The sequence below is a fragment of the Nicotiana tabacum genome, chromosome 24 (assembly GCF_000715075.1).
Source record: "Nicotiana tabacum cultivar K326 chromosome 24, ASM71507v2, whole genome shotgun sequence".
Classification (NCBI taxonomy): Eukaryota; Viridiplantae; Streptophyta; class Magnoliopsida; order Solanales; family Solanaceae; genus Nicotiana; species Nicotiana tabacum.
In genome coordinates, this window is record NC_134103.1 from 40,352,340 (window position 1) to 40,376,086 (window position 23,747).

The 23,747-nt window shown below is 36.3% G+C and overlaps 1 protein-coding gene across 4 annotated transcripts; it reads left to right on the forward strand.

Moving 5' to 3' along the window:
* The first annotated feature begins 357 nt into the window (after positions 1 to 357).
* On the forward strand, positions 358 to 15,268 carry LOC107832610 (alpha-glucan water dikinase, chloroplastic). Of its 4 annotated transcripts, none has more exons than XM_075248204.1 (35): positions 358 to 564; positions 1,262 to 1,543; positions 2,241 to 2,282; positions 2,397 to 2,506; positions 2,604 to 2,682; positions 2,762 to 2,853; positions 2,931 to 3,084; positions 5,024 to 5,248; positions 5,368 to 5,709; positions 5,796 to 5,903; positions 6,019 to 6,117; positions 6,232 to 6,327; positions 6,413 to 6,553; positions 6,678 to 6,766; positions 7,372 to 7,506; positions 7,711 to 7,873; positions 7,949 to 8,038; positions 8,113 to 8,298; positions 8,914 to 8,976; positions 9,051 to 9,113; positions 9,187 to 9,246; positions 9,340 to 9,492; positions 9,608 to 9,691; positions 9,929 to 10,105; positions 10,191 to 10,297; positions 10,415 to 10,628; positions 10,709 to 10,812; positions 11,158 to 11,290; positions 11,438 to 11,563; positions 12,557 to 12,667; positions 12,950 to 13,048; positions 13,397 to 13,570; positions 13,847 to 13,939; positions 14,171 to 14,286; positions 14,776 to 15,268. In XM_075248204.1, exons 2-35 carry the CDS (start codon positions 1,286 to 1,288, stop codon positions 14,978 to 14,980), a joined length of 4,491 nt encoding a protein of 1,496 aa, XP_075104305.1. In that variant the 5' UTR covers positions 358 to 564; positions 1,262 to 1,285; the 3' UTR covers positions 14,981 to 15,268. The 4 variants fall into 4 exon arrangements, with proteins under 4 accessions (XP_075104305.1, XP_075104304.1, XP_075104303.1 ...); XM_075248202.1 differs by having other exon boundaries at positions 361 to 564; positions 1,259 to 1,543; XM_075248203.1 differs by lacking the exon at positions 6,232 to 6,327 and having other exon boundaries at positions 359 to 564.
* The last annotated feature ends 8,479 nt before the right edge of the window (positions 15,269 to 23,747 follow it).

Below are 23,747 nucleotides of genomic sequence, written 5' to 3' on the forward strand. Positions count from 1 at the left end.
ACAAACAGTTGAGACTAATCAGTTAGCGAGACTGTTAATAGTAGAGATTTTCTTATTATGAAGAAAAAAAAACGTGTTCAGAGTCCAGTAAATGTTACAAAATAAAAATAAAAATATCAAGCTAAGAAGATCCTCAAAGAAAATATCAAACAAAAAGAAGAGGTTATAAGCAAATTCCCATAAAACTCCAAGATTAGATATTGAAATTTGCAAAAATATCCAATCAAATCAACGTAGTAGCCACTTCACGGGTCCCACGCCGGGGCCATCTCAAACTTTCCCACGTGACATCTCCCGCAATTCCATACTCAATCCATGACCACACCCTACTAAAAACTCGCCACGTCACTCTTCTTTTATAGTATATTAAAATAAAATGCTTTTCAATTACGTTTTCTGCTTCCCCTTTCCACTCTCCAATCCCATACTCTCTTACTCCAAAATCTTCACTCTTCGTAGCTTCGTTAATTCAACTTCCTCGAGTTTCCTGAAGCTTCTTCTTTGATTTTCTCGTTTTTTTCACTTGAAACCGATTCACCGACGCGTTGTCTTGCTGATTTCGAGGTAAATTTGTGTAAATTTTGCAACATTTATGCTTCATTTCATTGACATATTTCAAGCTGATTGATCGAACTCGAAGCTGTTTCAATCTGAAAATCGGTTATTTAATGTTCGGATTGATGTTGTGGTTAAATCCTTGTTATTTCAATTGAATTTTAGCAAAATTTGTTGTTAATTTCACTATTTTCATGCTTTAATGTATATTATCAAACTCGAATTTTCAAATTCCATTGCGTTTAAACCTTTGAATTCAAGCGTAATTATGGAAAGTTTCGGAGGATCGCTCTGAACATAACTCGAACGCTGCTCTTATATTTTATTTAAAAATAAAAAAAGAAAAAGAAAAAGAAAAAGAGAAAGAGAAAGCTGCTCTGAATGTACAAAAAGTGCTCGATGAACTTTAACCACCGACATTTCATTTGATTAATACATACACGAGTTCATACAAGTATATTATTGTATGCACTTTATTGTCTCGAAAGTATTCCGGTTATGATTGATTCCTTTTTATAACCTTTGAGTTGTTCGTTGCATTTTATTCTATTTACTTGTTGTTCTGTGAACTGAAATTTTCTGAATAAGTACAGCGAAACACACCCACCCACACACACACCACAAGTTACATTGATTATTCGTAAACAGTCCAGTGCTTTTGTGTATACGAGGTGTCTGTATTGATTATTTTGTGTTATATTAGCAGTGAATTTGGGTATAGAGGGAGAATATGAGTAATTCCATAGGGAATAACTTGCTGCACCAGGGATTCCTTACCTCAACAGTGTTGGAACATAAAAGTAGAATCAGTTCTGCTTGTGTTGGAGGCAACTCTTTGTTTCAACAGCAAGTGATCTCCCAATCGCCTTTATCAACTGAATTTCGAGGTAACAGGTTAAAGGTGCAGAAAAATAAAATACCTATGGGAAAACAGCGTCCTATTTCTAGTTCTCCTCAGGCTGTACTAACCACTGATGCCTCTTCTGAGGTAAATGCTGAACCTACACACTTACCTGTTTGACAACATCTGATTTTTCTATAGTAGTTACCAACTCTATTTGGTCATCAATTGGAGAATATTCTCTCTCTTATTATTGTACTGTTAGCCTGTTGCTTGGATGTTTTGTTCATTCATTTACCGCGAAAAAATATTGGTCGTTCGCTTCTTTTTCTGATTTATTCTGCGTGGTGCCTAGAAATTGACATCTTACCTCTTTCTCATAGTTTGCCGCTGCAATGCAAACACTGGTATCTGAGGAACTATGTGTAAATGCTGATAATGCCTATGAGATCACTTGAACTTGTCTTTTTTCTTGTTTCTTTTATCCTCAAATTTTAGCTTTTATTCCTGCATCATATTTGTTGATGGAGTAGGACTCTCCTTGAAGATCAGTTGCTATGACAAAGAATTCTTCTAAAAGCAAATCATGATCGAGAATAGATGTCTAATTTTTTCTGTCAGTGCTACCATGGATAGCCAATAAAACTAGAGTTCGAGATGGGAAACAAACACTGGGTAGTTTGTGTATTGTGGGAATTTAATTGAGGGGAAAAGAAAAGATAAATGTCATTTATTGCTAAATATAAAGAGCACAAGAATTAGATCTCAGCATCCATGGTATTTAGTTACCTATGCAAATATCTTTGTAATATTCCCTATTTTAAATGTTTTTTCTTTTGAACAGCTTGCAGAAAAGTTCAGCCTAGAAGGGAATATTGAGCTACAGGTACACAAGTGTGATATTACTCTGGCAAAATAAATTTATATTCTGACTTGCTTGTAAAAAAGGAGCCTATATGTCTCATGATGGTTATGCAAATTTGTTTCTGCACTTTAACAGGTTGATGTTAGGCCTCCCACTTCAGGTGACGTGTCCTTTGTGGATTTCCAAGTTACAAATGGCAGTGATAAAATGTTTTTGCACTGGGGGGCAGTAAAGTTCGGGAAAGAGTAAGTTCAGTTGCAAATTGGATCGTCATCATGTTGAGAAATCTTAAGCTTGTGACAACTAATCGTCCTTGTACTATTCTCTATATGATTATCTTAGAACATGGTCTCTTCCTAACGATCGTCCAGATGGAACCAAAGTGTACAAGAACAAAGCACTTAGAACTCCTTTTGTTAAAGTAAGTTGGAAATGGTCTCGCAGCTCTATTTGATGGATTAAGCTATGATAAAAAATTGATGACTTTATTGTTGATTTAGGCTGGCTCTAACTCCATCCTGAGACTGGAGATACGGGACGCTGCTATAGAAGCTATAGAGTTTCTCATATACGATGAAGCCCTAGATAAATGGTAAATGAGTATGTTTGTGAAAGAACAAAGCATTTTGATTAAAGCGCTGCATGGATTTCATTCTCTTTCTTCTTCAGGATAAAGAATAATGGTGGTAATTTTCGTGTCAAATTTTCAAGAAAAGAGACACGAGGCCCTGATGTTTCAGTTCCTGAGGAGCTTGTGCAGATCCAAGCATATTTGAGGTGGGAGAGGAAGGGAAAACAGAATTACACCCCTGAGCAAGAAAAGGCAAGTAACTTATTCCTTTAGTCCTAGACCTTTCTGGCGCACTCGTACTGCAAATTGTTCGCATCTCCAAAATCATAAGTTAGTTGATCATTCAAGCTGATCTTAAATTTCGAGCTTTTGTTTTCTGCCGAAATCTGAGCATTAGATATATTGGCATATATTGCAATTCTCAACCTTAGTTGAGGATTTCTATGGAATTTAGTGTCTACTATAATCCTGTGCATGAACACAAATAATAGGTTGATCTTCTTTGTAGTTATTTACATGCTTTCTCAGAATATGTCAACTGGTTGTTTGGTTCATAGGAAGCGATGGGACTATTGTTGCTCCCTGTTGCAGAGAGAAGAAGACTCTTATTAAGGGGTCAAGGGACTTGGCTTCTAATCTCCATCTCTCCCATGCTAGATAGCATGGTTGGTTTTAGGGAAAATTTACGTACAAGACTAGCGGTGGCTCAAGTCTACCACGATGTTGTAGTTTTAGTTTAAAAAATGCTAGTCTTAGAGTCAATGATTAGGCTTGAAATTTTAATCAAGTACAATCAGTAAGCCAACTTAACATGAACTCAGAGTTTTTCTATGAATAACCAGTTATTTTTTTCCTTTCCCATTTTTCTTTATAAGAAGGCATTATTATTATCCAGTGGATGCATATAAAATTTACAGAATGTATAGTCCCTTACTAAAAGCCAGGAAGTAGGAAACTGTAAAGTCTGTATTATCTATACAAGTAAAACTACACTAGAAAGAAACAAGTTGCAAAGAAGAGTAATTCACATTGTGTAATGAATTTCTCCCTACTTAAAAATATCCAATGTTTCGCTCTGTCCAGGTGACCCACAGAGCACAAAGAGGTATTATATTCCAAATACATTTTTTTTTTTTTTTTTTGAGAATGGTAACAAGAAAAGAATCGTGGTGTGAGAGAGGCACGAACTCTGTTGTTGATTCTTTTTCCTCTCCTCCATTGCCAACTGAACAAGAATTGTTTCGGAGATTTTGGCATCACCCAAGACCCAAAATATGGTCAGTGGCATGCATTGAACTGCTACAGCACAAAGCTAATGCAACACTAGAAGCAAAACAAAATAGAAAATATGTCAGCTATGTGCCTAGGGGTGGGCTGAGGGAAGAGTAGGGAAGGGAGCAAATAAGGAAGGAGTAGAATAACCCACTTATTCCAAGGGATACCACTATCCCTTTCCCTAAGAATGACATAAAAAAAGCCTTTAGTTAATTTCATGCTTAGGAGATAAGCAAAAGTTTCTCTTAACACCCCTCCCCCCCCCCCCCCAAGTGCTCTCTCATTTGAGCACCAAGCAACACTACCTAGTCAGGACTATGATGCTTGATAAACCGTAATTTGGAGAAAAGTCAGCTCTGCTTAAAGGAATGCTATGTTTGTTCTTTCTCAACTGTATTCTTTTCAAGCTCTAAATTCTAACGAATTGCTACTGCACAAAACTAATGCAACACATAAAACAAAACAAAATAGAAAATATCTCGGCTGTGTGCCTAGGGGTTGGGGCGAGGGAAGAGTTGGGAAAGAGGCAGAAATTAAAACAGAAAACTGAAAACCAAAAGAAACAGAGTGAGACAGGTGCAAAGGGAGGCCAGGGGAGGAAAGGGATAGTGAAGGACAAGGGGAGATGCAACACGGAAATAAGCAACGAGGAGAGCACCACTCATTTGTGCACCAAACAACACTTACCTAATCAAGACAATGATGGTTGATATACAGTAACTGGGAGAAACACTCAGTTGTGCTTAAAGGGATGTTATGTTTGTTCGTTCTCAACTGTATGCTTTTCAAGCTCTAAATTCTAATCATGTTGCTGGTACTCATATATTTCTTTCTTTATTTGAGATTTCCTAACCCACTGTTGTTAGACATTTTTGCTGTTAACTTAGTTACTGATACTATTTGTTGTGCATTTCAGGAGGAATACGAGGCTTCTCGAACTGAGCTACAGGAGGAAATAGCTCGTGGTGCTTCCATACAGGATATTCGAGCCAGGCTAACAAAAACTAATGATAAAGGTAAAACCAAAGAAGAGCCTCTTCCTGTAACAAAGAGTGATATACCCGATGACCTTGCCCAAATACAAGCTTACATTAGGTGGGAGAAAGCAGGAAAGCCGAACTATCCTCCCGAAAAGCAAATTGTAAATTCTGAACCCTTCATACAGTTTATGTAGGCTGTGTACATCTTCCAGCGCATAAAATCTAGGTATGCTGTCTTCTATTGATGTGAAAGTTTGATCAAATACTGTTTTATTAACAGGAAGAACTTGAAGAATCAAGAAGAGAACTGCAACTTGAGCTTGAGAAAGGCATTACCCTTGATGAGTTGCGGAAAAAGATAACAAAAGGGGAGATAAAAACTAAGGTGGCCAAGCACCTGAAAAGAAGTTATTCTACCGCTGAAAGAATCCAAAGAAAGAAGAGAGACTTTGGGCAGCTTATTAATAAGTATCCTTCCAGTCCTGCAGTACAAGTACAAAAGGTCTTGGAAGAACCACCAGCCTTATCTAAAATTAAGCTTTATGCCAAGGAAAAGGAGGAGCAGGTTGATGATCCAGTCGTAAATAAAAAGATATTAAAGGTTGATGATGGGGAGCTACTGGTGAGTGCTAACTTATTATGGACTGTAACCACAAAAGCTACGTTGAATGCACATTCTGAAATCTTCCATTGTCTCTACGTTTTAAGGTACTGGTAGCAAAGTCCTCTGGGAAGATAAAAGTACATCTAGCTACAGACGTAAATCAGCCAATTACTCTTCACTGGGCATTATCCAAAAGTCCTGGAGAGTGGATGGTAAGAATCAACAAAATTGTACCCATTTTGCAATGAAAGAAGGAAAGAAGTAATATGTAAAACCTTCCTATGTCCTACCAATATTATGTAATCAGTGACCATTTTACATTTTCAGGCACCACCTTCAATTATATTGCCTCCTGGGTCAGTTATTTTAGACAAGGCTGCTGAAACACCTTTTTCAGCCTGTTCTTCTGATGGTCTAACTTCTAAGGTGTGTGAAACGAATAGCTCCTATAACTGATTGTATTAAAGATTCAAAAAGGAAAATAAAGAGTAATAAAACCTTTTTTCATTGCCAATATTTTGTAATCAATTACATTTCCAGGCACCACCTTCGAATACGTCACCTGGATCCAGTATATTAGACAAGGGTTTGGAAATCCCTATTTCAGCCAGTTCTTCTGATGTTATAACTTCTATGGTATACCAAATAAATTCCTTAGATGATATAAACTAACCGACCGTGGGCTAATTATATAGTTCATTCAACGGAATCAATTTTTCAGGTCCAATCTTTGGATATAGTAATTGAAGATGACGACTTCGTGGGGATGCCATTTGTTCTTTTATCTGGTGGAAGATGGATTAAAAACCAAGGGTCGGACTTCTATGTTGACTTTGGTTCTGCATCTAAACCAGCTCTCAAGGTCTCTTTGCTTCCTAATATCTTCAAATGTTACTTGTTATACAAGTTGGATTTGACATTTTGGTATTTTCTCCGTTATCTGTTTCATTGTTTTTGAAATGGAGTATCTCAATTTTTCCCATTAGGCTGCTGGGGATGGCAGTGGAACTGCAAAATCTTTACTGGATAAAATAGCAGATATGGAAAGTGAGGCTCAGAAGTCATTTATGCACCGGTTAGCAGATCTCTTTTTGGCTTCCATCTCTGACTTGAGGCTCTTTACTTTTTTCTGTGTTTCAATTTCAAGCTCTTAACCTTTTTATCATAGTATTGGGAATTTCTGATATTCAATCCAGATGAATGAGTGGGGTTGTAATAGATGAACGACCAGGGTAAAAATTAGTTTAGTTATGATGAATCCTCTTGATACTGGAACTGAAAAGAGCGAATGGATACGGAGCATTCATATAGCATAGTTGATTGATTGAGGGTTTGTCTATATTCTTGCTTTACTTTTAAAGATAGGTGTTCACTGAATGTTTCCAATTTGGCATTTCCTGACGATATTTTGCGAACATATTTATCCTTATTTGCATATTATAGGACCCAGTACTGGCGAAGATACCTGGTACTTGTTATGGGGGGAGGTTGCAGGTACCCGGTGGATTTAGTCAAGGTGCGCGCAAGCTGGCCCGAACACCACATTGTTATAAAAAAAAAAAAAATCAGTTTGTAACTTGGCAGCCTGCGTTGTCTGGTTTTCTTTCATTCATGATTGCTGGTTTGGTCATCAACTGTTGTGCTGAGTTTTAACCTCATGTCATTTTTTACTTTCAACAGGTTTAATATTGCAGGTGACTTGATTGAAGAAGCCACTGGTGCTGGTGAACTTGGTTTTGCTGGAATTCTTGTGTGGATGAGATTCATGGCTACAAGGCAGCTGATCTGGAACAAAAACTATAACGTCAAACCACGGTACATCTTATATCTACAACTATATGTACTTTTTTTATCCTCGAACTTAGGTTCTTGTCCTCCATTATAATGCCAACGTATTGAAGTATGAGTCTCAAATTCTCTCATTAATCTTGTTCTTTGTATTCAGACAAGTTGCTGATTCATTTTGCTGTAAGTGCCAAGCATCCAATTTGACTGTTCCTTATGTCTTTGTTGTTACAGTGAAATAAGTAAAGCTCAGGACAGGCTTACAGACTTGTTGCAGAATGCTTTCACCAATCACCCTCAGTACCGTGAAATTTTGCGGATGATTATGTCAACTGTTGGACGTGGAGGTGAAGGAGACGTAGGACAGCGAATTAGGGATGAAATTTTGGTCATCCAGGTTCATCTATATTTTCATCTTTCCTCTGGCCTTTTAGTGAAGGACACGTCGATAAGAGATCTTTTCTAATTTCAGAGGAAAAATGACTGCAAGGGTGGCATGATGGAAGAATGGCATCAGAAGCTGCATAACAACACTAGTCCTGATGATGTTGTGATCTGTCAGGTATTGAGATGCAAAGCGAAAATTGATGAAAACTTTTTGCTCAGAAGTAGTTTAATAATGTAATCTTTTTGCAGGCATTGATTGACTATATCAAGAGTGACTTTGATATTGGTGTTTATTGGAAAACCCTGAATGAGAACGGAATAAACAAAGAGCGTCTTTTGAGTTATGACCGTGCTATCCATTCTGAACCAAATTTTAGAAGAGATCAAAAGGAGGGTCTTTTGCGTGATTTAGGTCACTATATGAGAACACTGAAGGTTGATAACACTATCCCTTTTCTTGGCTTTCTTCTCTTCATCTTGTTTGTATCTATGAAGTGGCTGATGCCTTGTTTGGGAGTTTTGATAACTGGATGTTGTTGCCCCTTCTTCTTTTCTTTATTTTGTCCTTTTTGCATCTATATGTGAATTCAGTCATAAATTAGGTATTAGACACTGACAATATATAGTTGTATCCTTTTTGTGCCACTTCAACGTATCTGTCTGACTAGTATTGCCCTGGCTAGGGTTGAGGTTTATCTCTGTCCTTTTAGACTATGTGAATATGCCCATCTATGCCTGCTTATGTTAAACTATTATGGGACTTCAGACTGTTATTTGAAGTAAATAATCTAATGATGTAACGTCAGACCAATATATGTTTTGATAGGAAAGAAATAATTAAGTACTGAACAAATAAAGCTGACATAGAAACTAATTGTTCCTAAAGAGGTGTAATTCTCTTTATCTTGAGGATACTTGTGTACTGGGACAATGTTACTTAAAAACGTGTTCTCAGTGGTGTCCCTTTAATTTGAGATGGCTTAGGTGTTACCTCCTAAGATCATTTCTATATAACTTGAAGACCTCAGTTTAATGGTGAGCCATTTGCAGGCTGTTCATTCAGGTGCAGATCTTGAGTCTGCTATTGCAAACTGCATGGGCTACAGAACTGAGGTAATGGTGTCTATATGAAACTTAGTCATTCTACTTCGTAACTTTCGTCTTAGATAGTACTTGGTTGTCATCAGGGAGAAGGCTTTATGGTTGGAGTCCAGATAAATCCTGTATCAGGCTTGCCATCTGGCTTTCAGGTAGTACTTGTGAAGCTGCACCCTATTTGTGTAATTCTAGAACTGATCTGTGTAATATCAATTCTACAAATAGGATCTCCTCCATTTTGTCTTAGACCACGTGGAAGATAAAAATGTGGAAGCTCTTCTTGAGGTAACTCCAACTTTCTTGTATCCTTTTTCATTTGCTTAATACATAATACGTCCCACTAACTTTTATCTCTCTCTGAAATTCTTGTGTGTGTAGGGATTGCTAGAGGCTCGTGAGGAGCTTAGGCCTTTGCTTTTCAAACCAAACAACCGTCTAAAGGATCTGTTGTTTTTGGACATAGCCCTTGATTCTACAGTTAGGACAGCGGTAGAAAGGGGATATGAAGAATTGAATAATGCTAATCCTGAGGTATGTTATCTTAGATGTTTCTGAGTCTTTGAATCAAGTGTCTTTGTCTAAATGTGTTTTATTTATTTCAAAGCTCAGATTTGTATTCTTCATGGCCATGTTACTTTTTTCACAGAAAATCATGTACTTCATCTCCCTTGTTCTTGAAAATCTCGCACTCTCAGTGGACGATAATGAAGATCTAGTTTATTGCTTGAAGGTAATTATAACTACTTTAGTGTGCTACTGTTGTTCCATTCACTGGATGCACTGGTTCTCAAGTATATTCTTGAGATAGATATAAAAAAAATGTGTAGCAACCTAGTATTCTTAGGTTTGAGCTGCTATTCTTTTGAGCAGAAAAAAGAAATTAAGATCATTGAAAAGTTTCATTACATCCTGCACAAAAGTTTAATTACAAAGCTCTGTTGAGTGATATATCTTTTTCTATACAAAGGGATGGAATCAAGCTCTTTCAATGTCCAAGGATGGAGACAACCATTGGGCTTTATTTGCAAAAGCTGTGCTTGACAGAACCCGTCTTGCACTTGCAAGCAAAGCCGAGTGGTACCATCACTTGTTGCAGCCATCTGCAGAATATCTAGGATCAACACTTGGGGTGGACCAATGGGCTGTATGTTTTCTTTCACTCAAAACATTATTTACACATTCAGCACCGAATTATCATAGTAATTTATCTCTGTGACTATTGGATGCAGTTGAACATATTTACGGAAGAAATTATACGTGCTGGATCAGCAGCTTCATTATCCTCACTTCTTAATAGACTTGATCCTGTGCTTCGGAAAACTGCAAATCTAGGAAGGTTGTTAGATTTTTATACCTCTATATGCTCTAAGATATTGCTAATAGCATGTTAAGAATATGTGTACTCCTATGAACTGCTTACTAGTCTCAAGAAACTCTCGTCCTCTTATCACAGTTGGCAGATTATCAGCCCAGTTGAAGCCGTTGGATATGTTGTTGTTGTGGATGAGTTGCTTTCAGTTCAGAATAAAACCTACAAGAATCCCACGATCTTAGTAGCAAAATCTGTTAAAGGAGAGGAGGAAATTCCTGATGGTGCTGTTGCCCTGATAACACCAGACATGCCAGATGTTCTTTCACATGTTTCTGTTCGAGCAAGAAATGGGAAGGTAGTTTCTTCTATTGAAAATTGTCTAGAGTGTTGAATAAGATTATGATGTATGTATTATTGAAGGAAACTTTTTGTTAGGTTTGCTTTGCTACATGTTTTGATCCCAATATATTGGCTGACCTCCAAGCAAAGGAAGGAAGGATTTTGCTCTTAAAGCCTACACCTTCAGACATAATCTATAGGTAAACTCAATTATTTGTAAGAGTCTTGCTCAAAACCTTATTAGCTATTTGGAATTTCAAACAAATATTTCTTTGACCACGAATTTCTCAAGTAAACTTTTAGCTTGTTTTAATCATAAAATTTGTGCCTAACACGGTTTTATAATGTAGCTCTTGAAGTTCTAAATTTTGTTTTGGGAAAAATGAATATACTCGTGAACCAAAATCAAGTTTGTCTGTCATAGGAAATACTTTTTGTTTTGTGCGCAATTCATTTCCGTCTAAAGTGCAAGAAATATATGAGTGGCAGTTTAACAGTTATCACTCTTTTCCTTTTTATCTGGTTTTGCTTTTGGCATCTAATAGTGAGGTGAACGAGATTGAGCTCCAAAGTTCAAGTAACTTGGTAGAAGCTGAAACTTCAGCAACACTTAAGTTGGTGAGAAAGCAATTCGGTGGTCGTTACGCAATATCATCTGATGAATTCACGAGTGAAATGGTGAGGTTTGCAATATTGACTGTGATTTGAAAACTATACTGTTTTCCCCTCTTTTTCTGTTGACCTAAGTGATAGAAGCTGCTGATCGTTGATTCTGGAAACACTCCAGTGATATTTCTCTAATTTGTCTGATAATGATTTATCTAGGTTGGAGCTAAATCCCGTAATATAGCATATCTGAAAGGGAAAGTGCCTTCCTGGGTGGGAATTCCTACTTCTGTGGCTCTTCCATTTGGAGTCTTTGAGAAAGTACTTTCAGACGAGATAAATCAGGTTCGTTTCCATCTACTTATCAAAAACAATATCAGCTTCGTTTACATTAATATTTCCACTTGTTTGTTTTACAGATACCCTCCGCGCTGCTTTTTATTGCTGCTCTTGCTGTGCTATAACATTTTTCTCCCTCAACAAACTTCTATTTCCATCATTGTAATAAGAACTAAGTTCTAGGAACATCAACACCCATAAAAAAGAAGAGATATCAAAAAATCTATAGTAAATATCTTTTCATGTTAGGACTCAAGGGTGTGGTCTAGTGGTCAATGAAGTAGGTTGAGACCGTCTATGGTTCAAATCCTAGCGAAGGCAAACCACTAGGTGACTTCTGCCCATTTATCTAAGTCTTGGTGGATAGAGTTACCTGTTACCTCTCGGTGGTGGGAGGTAGCAAGTATCCATTGAATTAGTCGAGGTGTGTGCAAGCTGGACCGGGCACCATGACTATAAAAAATAAAAAAAAGGAACTTTTTTTGTTATCATAACAAAGAAAATAAAACTGTTTTTGGTAATGTACAACTTGTTTCCTGGATAATTGGATCTTTAAGGAGGAGGAGGAGGAATCTTAATTTGGAACTGCTCAAGGAATCTTCTGATTGAAATGAAAATTTGTTTCATTTATTAAAGAAAAAGAAGGGGAAGAAGAAAGAGAAAAGAAGAAAAGGGAAAGAAATATAAAACAAAGAAAATATAATCATTTTTGGTAATTGTACAATCTTTTTTGGATCTTTAAGACGGAGGAGGACAGTGATGCTGACGATGATATTAAAGAGAAGGAAAATAAAGATCATTTTCTGTTATCACAACAAAGAAATGAAAATCGTTTTTTGGTAATTGTACAATTTGTTTCCTGGATCATGGGATCTTTACTTTACAATGTGACGTTTGAGATGGGTCTCTCATCGCTCTCTCTCTCTGCCTTTCTCTCTGTTGCTTTATGTGTTTCTGAGAATGATACCAATTGATGGAACTGTTTCTAAAAATTCACAGGGAGTGGTGAACAAGTTGCAAATTCTGACGAAAAAACTATCTGAAGGAGAGTTCAGTGCTCTCGGTGAAATTCGCAGAACTGTTTTAGAACTTTTAGCGCCAGCTCAATTGGTATCTTCGTCTATTCTCTTTGTTTCTGATATATTATGCCTTAATGTAACTTACTGAAACTTTTTTAGGTGAGACAACATTTGGGTTCTCTAATAATCATCCTCCCAAGCAAGCGAAGTTTTTTCTTTTGATTCAATCCTTTCAGACGTGTTTATTAGTTTTAATAGAAACTCACGACCAGTGTAGTAGATACCTTGATAAGTTTTCCAGGGGCATCCGTATATACTACATCAGAGAAGATTGACATCTTTGGCCAACTCACTTGTCATCATGTTTTTATAGATCAACGAGCTGAAAGAGAAGATGCAGGGTTCTGGCATGCCTTGGCCTGGTGATGAAGGTCCAAAGCGGTGGGAACAAGCATGGATGGCCATAAAAAAGGTAAACCTTCTGTAGCATTCCTTAACATCAGTAAGTCTGTTGGTCAAATCTTACTGTGACGAGGAGCCGGCTATAAACAGATAGTAATATTTTACGTACAAGCCTCTTTTTGGTCAATGATTTTGTCAAGGATGACTTCATTCTTGGAGTGCTAGGTGTATCTGGATTTTCAAAGCTTTCAGATATCTGTTGCTTCTTGAAATGCCGATGCCTTGGGAGATTTTGCTTGTTACATTTGATCTTTTCAAGATGCCATTTTCCTTTAAAAAGGAAGCAATTTTTACTCTCTCTCGCCGTTACTTCTCTATTCAGTGGTGGATATGCAATTTCCTTTTTTCTGTTCTCCAGGTGTGGGCTTCAAAATGGAATGAGAGAGCATACTTCAGCACTAGGAAGGTGAAACTGGATCATGACTATCTGTGCATGGCTGTCCTTGTCCAGGAAATAATTAATGCTGATTATGCATTTGTCATTCACACAACCAACCCATCTTCTGGAGACTCCTCAGAAATATATGCCGAGGTAGCATCGGATCAACTGTCCTTTCGTCATACTAATGGTTTTTAGTTCAGCATTCAAAACTTAACTGTGTCCTCACTTAGCAACTGTCCTCTTCCTCAACTTTTCCTTCCTCTGTCTTCCATTGTCTCAACAAGTAACCATATTTCTTAAGGTATATAATTAGTTGAAATTAGCTTGTTCAAGAGGCATAAAAAAGAAATCATTAAAGCATTAGGTCACGGAATATGTTTGTTTTCATAAAGGGCAAAGGATGCTTATATCTCTCCTTCTGGACAGGTGGTCAGGGGCCTTGGAGAAACACTTGTTGGAGCTTATCCAGGCCGTGCTTTGAGTTTTATCTGCAAGAAAAAGGATCTCAACTCTCCTCAAGTGAGTATTGGTGCCTGTTGTCCTCCCAGAGTCACATTTACCTTTTGTAGACCCCTTTATTATCATCCTCCCTTCCACCAAACCTCTGAGTTCATCACTCCAAGAGAGAGGAGAAGATATTTAGTGTCCAAGCAGATGTAGTAAGGGATCCTATTGATGGTAGTTAAATGGGAAAGAGTGAGATTCTCGCCTTTGTTCTGAATCTTCTGATGGATCTAAAAATACTTTCAGGTGTTAGGTTACCCAAGCAAACCAATTGGCCTTTTCATAAAAAGATCTATCATCTTTCGATCTGATTCCAATGGTGAAGATTTGGAAGGTTATGCCGGTGCTGGCCTCTATGACAGGTAACTTTTCTCGGAAGTTTTCAGTCGGTGAATGTTGAAGACGTTACTCAGTTATCATTTCCTTAGTTTTAGGTAGATAAAATAATGCTGCTTTAACTTTTGGAAGTTCATATTTTATGAAGTTTTCAGATTGATGTATGTCTTAAGTTTCTGAAAATTTCATGTTACAAAATTCCCTGGGAGCTAAGACATATTCTCAGGCTTCCAGTCCAAGACAAAGGATCAAGGCGGACGGCGGATCCCGATACTTAGGATAAGATTTAGACATTTGAGAAAGGCTTACGTATAACAAAGCAATAAAGAGAATAAAGAGAATAAAGCAACCTTATATGTAACAGAAGGACAATTAGACTCCTGATCTTTTTCCCCCAAGAGGGCATATGTACTCTGCACATGCTTCAATTTCATAACTGTCCTATCTGTAACAAAATGCTCTGATTTACTCTTTTATAGCATCACTGTGACACCTTCCTTATTGGTCTACTGCAGTGTACCAATGGACGAGGAGGATGAAGTTGTAATTGATTACTCTTCCGACCCATTGATAACTGATGGTAACTTCCGCCAGACAATCCTGTCAAACATTGCTCGTGCAGGAAATGCTATCGAGGAGCTATATGGCTCTCCTCAAGACATCGAGGGTGTAGTGAGGGATGGCAGGATTTATGTTGTTCAGACAAGACCCCAGATGTGATCATATTCAAGTTGTAGTCAGATCTGTGAGAATTACATGTCATGAAGTCGCCTTTATAGTTGTACGTGATCCAAACATGACATCCTGTTTACATTAGCTATTGGGTGAGAACTGAGGAGTAGGCATTGCAATATGAGGAATTATAAGAAAAACTTTGTAAAAACTAATTCGGTATGTTATAGGGAGCAGGTGTAGACATTGTACCATATAAAGTATACATGCGTAATTTATTTGCAAAATGCACTGAATAATATAGCAACAAAGAAGAAATCATTTGGATGGTTCCAATTGTCCCGTTAGCATGTAATGGTGACTTGAATATGCTCTGTCTTGCTTTTTTTTCCTTTTTCTTTTTTGCCAAGTAGTTGACAACGAAAGGCTGAGTTTGGCAACAGTGTTCTCATTCTCTACTTGTCATCCTGCAGTTCGAAATAATCGAACTGCAGCCTCTTGCCTATTTGGCAGTTCCATCTGCAAAATTCCCAGGGGAGAAGTGCACAGATACTCGTTTTTGGTGCCACTGTTTAATTTATACCTTAAGTTTATAAACTTTTGCACGTCTACCCACTTCGGAACTTCTTCTGACTTTGGAACAAAATGTCTGAAGTTTCATTTGGCTGAAGTTTAGACATTTCTGCCTGACTTCAACCATTTTCGCCTAAACTTCATGCATATATGGCTGAAGTTCAACTTCAAACATTTACATTACACCTGATGTTTGAAGTTGGTCCGAAGTGAGTAGATGTGCAAACATTTAAGAAATTGGGTACAAGTTAAATGGGATTTTGGCACCGTGTGACAATGTACCCACATAATTAGCAGATAAAAGCCCTAGTTATAGCTATTGGCACCAAGTAGCCAATAAATGTATATCATAATAATAATGTGTATATCACTATATATATCACAACTTTATTTTCCTTCTTTATGTATATCAAAGTGTATATTAAAATTTTATTTTTCTTCTTTGTATATCTAAAGTATGAAATTATAAATATTTGTTTGAAATTTATTGTTGTCTCTTTATTAGTGTATATCACAACAAAAATAATTGTATTTTTGTATATCACAGTATATAACACACCATCGCATGCTTATTTCCTTCTTTGTGTATTAATATATATCAAAGATTTTTTAGAGTTTTAAGGATATAGCGAGAGAACCATTCTCAAAGACATCATACGAAGTTTTCATTTTTGCATACAACTCGTGGAAAAAGATGAATAATTCTTCAGTTAAAGGGAAGTGGAAAAAATCTGCAAATGCAAAAAGTGCTTTACAGATCACAAAATCTATTGTGAGTGAACTTGATGGGGAGGAAATTGATGAGAATAGTGATACAGATAGTGGAGGAAAAATGATTGATGCCATTTAATCTTCCGGGACTATGTCCACATATGAAATCCCATCTCAAGAAGAACTTATTCGGCGTACTTTTGCTGGTGATATATTGAAGATGACTTTGAGAGAGAATATATAGAGAAGTAGTTTATTTTTGGGATTGGGTATATAATGCCAATTTGGTGTCCTTAACTTCATAAATGCTGTGTAAATATTAAGGACAAAGTGTCTTGTATTTGCACCTTCCGTTGTTAAATTTTAGGACATCATGTCCTTAATTTTATATGAGCAGTGTAAATGTTAAGAACGCGGCGTACTTAACTTCATGTGTACAGTGTAAATATTAAGTATACCATATCCTTAATATTTATACAGCACTCATGAAAAAAGGGTAACGTCTTTTTTGTATTAATTTTAATAGAATAGTGGCTATTTTTGCTCAGCATTAAAAAATACTAGATAAAAACTAAATACCATATTAAAAAGTGGCTATCCTACGCCATTTCTACCAAATATGGCGTAGATGGGCCTGCCGGCCTGGACCGAACTGGGCTTAACATCAAGATGGGTCTCAATTCAGCCTGCAAGTTGAGTTTGATGTTGAATTGCTCTTTTTGTTCCTTTCCCTTCTCTTTCTATAGACTTTCTCCAATTCCACAACGCATGTGTAATGGGCTGATCCTGACGGATATGAGTGGAACAACAAGACTCACACAGTCTCGATCCACTTGAAAAGGTTTTCTATTAAATCCACTAACAAGAGCATTATAGACATTGCTATCAAGTCAATATTAGACTTGGTGAAAATTCTAGGTCCATTTTGAATTGCAAAAGTTGGAAACTTCACACTTTCTTTGTTCCATCTTTTCTTAGTGGTGTAATGTGGAAATTTTGCACAACTATACCGACCATATATCTGTAAAACGTCTTGCTCTATTTACTTTCTTTTCCATACTAAGAATTTCAAGTCTTGTCGCGCATTTATCCATAAGAATCATTCATTCATTACTTTAAGAAGTAAGTTTGTATATTGACTTTATGCTAGTATATGTTTTGGTAATGAAAGTGGAGTAAGCTTAATTTTCTTCATTTAGCAGACAAGCAAGAGAAGAAGAGAGGTGCTATTGGGCTTCTTTTTGGTAAAAGTATATTTGGAGGACGAAATTATTACATTTTGGAAATGAATAGTTAAAAGAGAGGATGGTGGTGTAATCAAAGAAATGAGTGATTATAGTCACGAATTGAATTTGTGTACATAGCATGAGGGACATCATAATCTAAGAAGAAGCTGGACATGGTCCAATCAAAGGATGAGATTCGATGATGCTCCAAAGGGCAAAATTTTCATTTTTTATAATTTCATCTTTCCGACCTCTTAGCTTATAAAACTTTTTAATAAAACAAAGAAAGCTGACCATGCCCCACAGACAATCATTGCTAGACACAATTACCTTTAAGCTTCATCTTAATTACTTGTACTCTATTCTTTTTTAAACTTCTTTCTGCTAATTTAAATTTAAATTAACTAATTAAAAAGATATGACCTATACAATCGACCCTAGATTATGCATGCATTTAATATATGACCTATGCCTAATATCATATTTTCAACCCACCAAGAAAGAAAAATACAAAACAACCACCAATCCATTCTTTATCATGATTCTCTTCACTTCTTTTCATGTATATGTTTCAGTGGACTGCTCTTTTAACTATCATTCAGCTTTCCAAATATTCCCACGAATTGATGCTTTGATGTTATTCTTGCAATTTAGAATAATTCAATCTTTTAGGATCTTTTATCCAATCCACAACATGTTCTTTCTTCATTCTGCTTTTCGTTTTATCTTTATTTTTTCTTTATTTTTCCAATTTATATATGACAAGATCAACATCCATTTAAAACGTTGTTGAAAAGAAAACAAAATTAGAAATATCAAAAGAATCACAATATACACAACCAATTCTCAAGCAGGTAATTTTAAACTTTGCTGTAACCATATTACTAATAGTATCACTCTTGCTGTTGAAGGGACCTGTAAAAGAGATTTCATCTTACGAAAAAGAGAATACTTATGACCAAAATATTGCCCCCTAATCCCAATACTTAGTTCCTTAGGGATAATTCAGAGTTTGAAAGGTCAAAATTCTTACTACTTTGTCACGTTTGAACAATCTTCGCCTCCTTATTAACTATGTCAAGGAATAATCACAATAGTTAGTCATACTAAACTTTGAGCCGATATTCTATAAACCATACATGTCCCCCAATTTTTATTAATTTCTCCCTCTTATTCTTATTATATATATATATGACTTGAATCGTATCACTAATCGTGAAATAATTAATCGTCTAAAAGCTTCATTTTTTTTCCTTCCTATTTCCATTATATAGATGTATAAAGTGGTAATGAGACTCGAGCCAACGCTTGTTACTTGAAATATTCCTATTGGTACAATTAGGATATAAGTCGTGAAAATCTATGCCTAAGTCTTAAAATGGGATAAGATTGGGACGGAAAGGTTAAGAAGAACCTTTAGACTACTAGGAAGTCTCTTCACTTTTATTTTCAAGTCAAGGAAATACAGCAAAGTAATGACTAAGGTAGAAATGATTTTCTTTTTCTTCTTATGTAATGGCATGATTAATGAAAGTAATATAAATTAAATTAGACTTAGGAGAGTTGATCTAATTCGATGAAACATTCTTTCTGTAATCATCATTTTCAAGATAGTGCTAAAGACTTAATTTGAGACTTAAAGTGTACCTTTGGTTCTTGTTGTTGGGTAATTATGAGAGGGATAAAATAATGTTGATCAAACACATTATTTAGGATTATGGTCCCTTCTTAATTGGACCCTGGGTGCCACAAATGGCACATGCTCCTTTTAGGCTACTGTTTTAATTATGTTCCTATGTTAAAGGTGAGGGAATTATGAGAAACGTTTAGAGACTATTTACGCGGCGCAACTACGGTTTTCATATTTACTACTCTTAGCAAAATATGTGTGGATAGTAGCTTGTATTTTCTGTATTCGTGTGCGCACTTAAGATTGTGTTCATTGTACTCATTCGCGCAACGAATATAACTTGTGTCAATTGTATTCATTTGCGCAACTAATACAACATGTATCATTGTATTCGTTTGCACAACGAATACAACCAAAGGCAAAATACAGTGGTGTATACACAAACACAAACAATGAAAAATACATTCCATATTTAAACCAATATTCATATATGATCCATACGTTGAGGGATACATACAACCTATGAGAGGCTGGATACAGTCAATACAGTCTATGAAAGACTGGATACGAGTTAGAAAAATACATTCAATGTGTGAAAACCAGAATGCGATTATCAAATAGCTCAATCATACAATGTACCGAAAAGCAATAACATTAATAAATAAAATCAAATATAGTCAAATACCGCTATATTGTTAACCATACACCGTATAAAAAACATCAAAAATAAAATTGTGAAGTATCACTGCCGCAAAGTCATCAGAAAATACATTGTATCAAAATGTATCCAAAATAGAATTTTGCATGTTCGAAGTCAACGAGTCATCAAGAGAAGCCACATACACCAGAATATAGAATTACAAATAATGAAAAATATATTGTGTACAAGCTGTATTCACTTGTATAATAGGATTTAAGCTGTATCCAAAATAGAATTTTTCAAGTCCGAAGATGACTCAGATCTATGAAAAGAAGAGAATCTCAAATGGAGAAGACGACCCAGATCACCGCGAGGAATTCCAAAGCAATAGAATCTGCTCGAATATAAATTGATTTGCTATGCCGAAGCATTTGGCAGCGATTTGTAAGAGTAATTCCTGGGGAATAAATGAAACATTTAGCCGGGTAATTCAACAGTAATTTTATCATCGACTATTCCATTTTCGATTGCATCTTTATCGGGCGGCAGAATTGGTCCATCTATTGTCCCATTAACTTTAGAAGAGAAACCGGAGAATTTATGTGTCACGATGCATGTCGTGATGACGCATATCTCAATACTAAGCAAACCGATAATCTCAATAAACCATGATTTCTCTTAAATTTGAAAACATAATATTTACATTCAATAAAAAAAAATCTCACAAATAATGATATAAAATACTCCTAAAACCTGGTGTCACTGAGTACATGAGCATCTAAATAATACTATCTCTTTTCCAATTTATGCGAACCTGTTTGATTGGGCACAAAGTTTAAGAAAAAATAAAGACTTTTGGAATTTGTGGTCCTAAACAAGTTAAAAAAAAGGGGCCAGAGTATTTGTGTGGTTATAAAAACTTCTCATAACTTAAGCTAAATTGTTTTCAAATTTAGAAAAGAGTCATTCTTTTTGAAACGGACCAAAAAGGAAATAGGTTCACATAAACTGGAATGGAGGGAGTAACAAAGTGTGACTGATAAGAACAATGTCTAAAAATATAGAACAGTACAATAGCTTAAAGGAAAGAGAGTCAAGGTCTGCGGACGCCAAGCAGCTACCTTGATAGTCTCCAACAGATAAACCCTCAAATCTGGCAACTGCCGTATCCGAAAGTACCTGGATTTGCACACGAGGTGGATGGTGTAGTATGAGTACAACCAACTTAATAATTAACAAGACTAACCTTTTGGCTGAAAGTAGTGACGAGCTCAACAGGTACAGCCTAGTACAGAAATAACAGTACAGAAATATAGGTATGCTTTCCAGTTCCACAATTAAACTCAGTACAGGTAAAATAGATAAATTTTCCATGATATGAGGAATATGACATCTTTATATCTACATGCCAAAATATATGTTGTATGTGATGTACCACAATGGAAACCTCGTGTACTCACACTCTCAGAATACTCAATCACTCAGTACTGTATATGGTCAATCCAGTCCAGAGAAGATCCATCCCCAAATGTAAATGATTCGGACAAGATCCATGTCCAGGAAAGATCCATCCCTAAATATAAATATTTCGGGCAAGATCCATGCCCAGGAAAAATCCATCCCTCAATATAAAATTAACTGCGCTCACTGTGGGGGGTGCAGACTCCAAAGGGGTTCCTTCAGCCCAAGCACTATAATAGTCAGATCCAGGCATAAATAAACAAAAGATGTTGCGGCGTACAACCCGATCCCATAAATATCACTCAAAATTTTCAGTCTCTTGGGCTCTCAATGACATGAAAATCAACCCGACATGATGATATGATGTATCAATGAATGACAGCAGAGACTGAAATATGATATGCAAATGATAGATGTGACTGAGTTCAAATTAAACTTCAAACAAGTAATTCAAAAGCAATAAGACCTCTGTGGATCCCAAAATATCGGCACGTAGCCTAAACATGATCTTTAACATGAGTCTCAGCTCAATTTCCTCTAACACGTGGAGGATATGTGGATAATGACATGATTATTTGATTATGCTACTCCACAGAATCATTTAAATCACAATTTCTACGGTGCACGCCCACACGTCCGTCACCTAGCGTGTGCGTCACCTCCAAACAATTAATATAACACAAAATTCAGGGATTCATACTTTCACAACCAAGTTTAGAAATGTTACTTATCTCAAATCGTGTAATTATCTATTCCAATATGCATTTGCCTCGCGAATCAACCTCCGAACGCCTGGAATCTAGTCATAATTAATTCGATTCGGTCAATACAAATTATAGAAATTAATTTCATATGAAAATACTATTTTTCCAACAAAATCCGAAATTCCAATTCTGTTCTTGATTTATATTTTGTCCACGTTCGAACAGTTAAATTAATAACATTAGCAATTTCTTATGAAAATGAACGATTTTAGTTATTCATTTCATTATTTATTTCGAGATGCATGTAGATTTCATGGTTGGCTTGCCTAACGACGGTATATTGTAGATCAACATGTAGATTTCGTAACAAGTTATATATAAATTATATGTTTTAATTAATTTTATATATTTTTTGTAAAAACTCTAGCTACTGTTTATAAATAGAGAAAACCTAGCTAAAATAAGTAAATGTTGTCCTAATTTTATATCTATAGTAAAATGTCACGACCCAAAATTCACTATAGGCCGTGATGGCCCCCAACGCCGCCGCTAGGCAAGCCAACGGTGAACTACCACGTTAATTGTTCATTTTATTACTTTTAAAATCATAAATTATATTAAGTAAAGAGACTTACACACTTAAAATCATGGGAACATACATAATTAGTAAGGCATAAAGATAGAAGGTGATAAAAATATGCAAATCCGTAAACGTCACCTAGAATGTCCCAAAACTCGGTGTCACAAGTGCATGAGTATTTACTAAGGAGTACAATAATAATACAACATCTGTGTGGAATATTTCTTAGACAAGATAAAGTAAATAATATGATGGAGACTCTGTGGGCAGCGATACGTAGCCTGGAATGTAGCTCACCATAAAGTCTCCTCAGCAGTTGCGCCTATGCGCCAAGGTGACCACCAGATGAACCTCTCAAATCCTTCACATTTAGTGAAGAAGTGTAGCATGAGTATGTAAATCAATGCGTACCTAGTAAGTATCTAGCCTAACCCCGGAGAAGTAGTGACGAGGAGTCAACATCGACACTTACTATTGGTCCAATAAATCAGTGTGATAAATCATAAACAGATATGAAGCGCAACAATAATAATGAGGTAAAACCGTAACTAACATAATCCTCCAACATTTCTTTTGACGATATAAATATCTCAAATCTACTATGCTATTTCAACCGAAAAGAAATATCAAATGCAATCTCAAACGAATAAGGAATTACAAACGCCATGCCTCAATAAAAGGGAAAATCTCATGAATATCCGGACTGCTAGCGGTATCACGCACAATTATGCCAAGGTCGTACGATCCGATCCTATGTGGTATGTACACTGCCGAGGGTCGACCGGTATGAACCAGAGATGCATCTCAATATACTGCCGAGGCGTTCGGCCCGATCCATAGGAAAGGAAGAAACTTATCGAATTACGAGTCACGTGCTTACAACACAGGTACAGGAGCATGAAGTGAATATAACTTTTACCGTTTATCAAATATCTTGCCAAACAACTCAAGGTGGTAAAGCTCGGCCTAATATATCCATAAATCAATTTCAATTATATATTAAATTAATTAATCTAGCAGATTAAGTTCAAATAATTCAAATATTACATGATAGAGTCCTAAGTCTACCCGGACAGAAACATGATTTAGCTACGTACGGAATCACGTCACCTTGTGCGTACGTAGCACCCATAACTAGTAGCACATAACAATTTGATACCTACGGGGTAGCTTCCCCTCACAAAGTTAGACAGGAGACTTACCTCACTCCGAAGCTCCAATAACCGGCTCCAATGCCTCTCTAACTGTCACGACTCAAACCGATAGGCCGCGATGGGCACTCGGTACCTT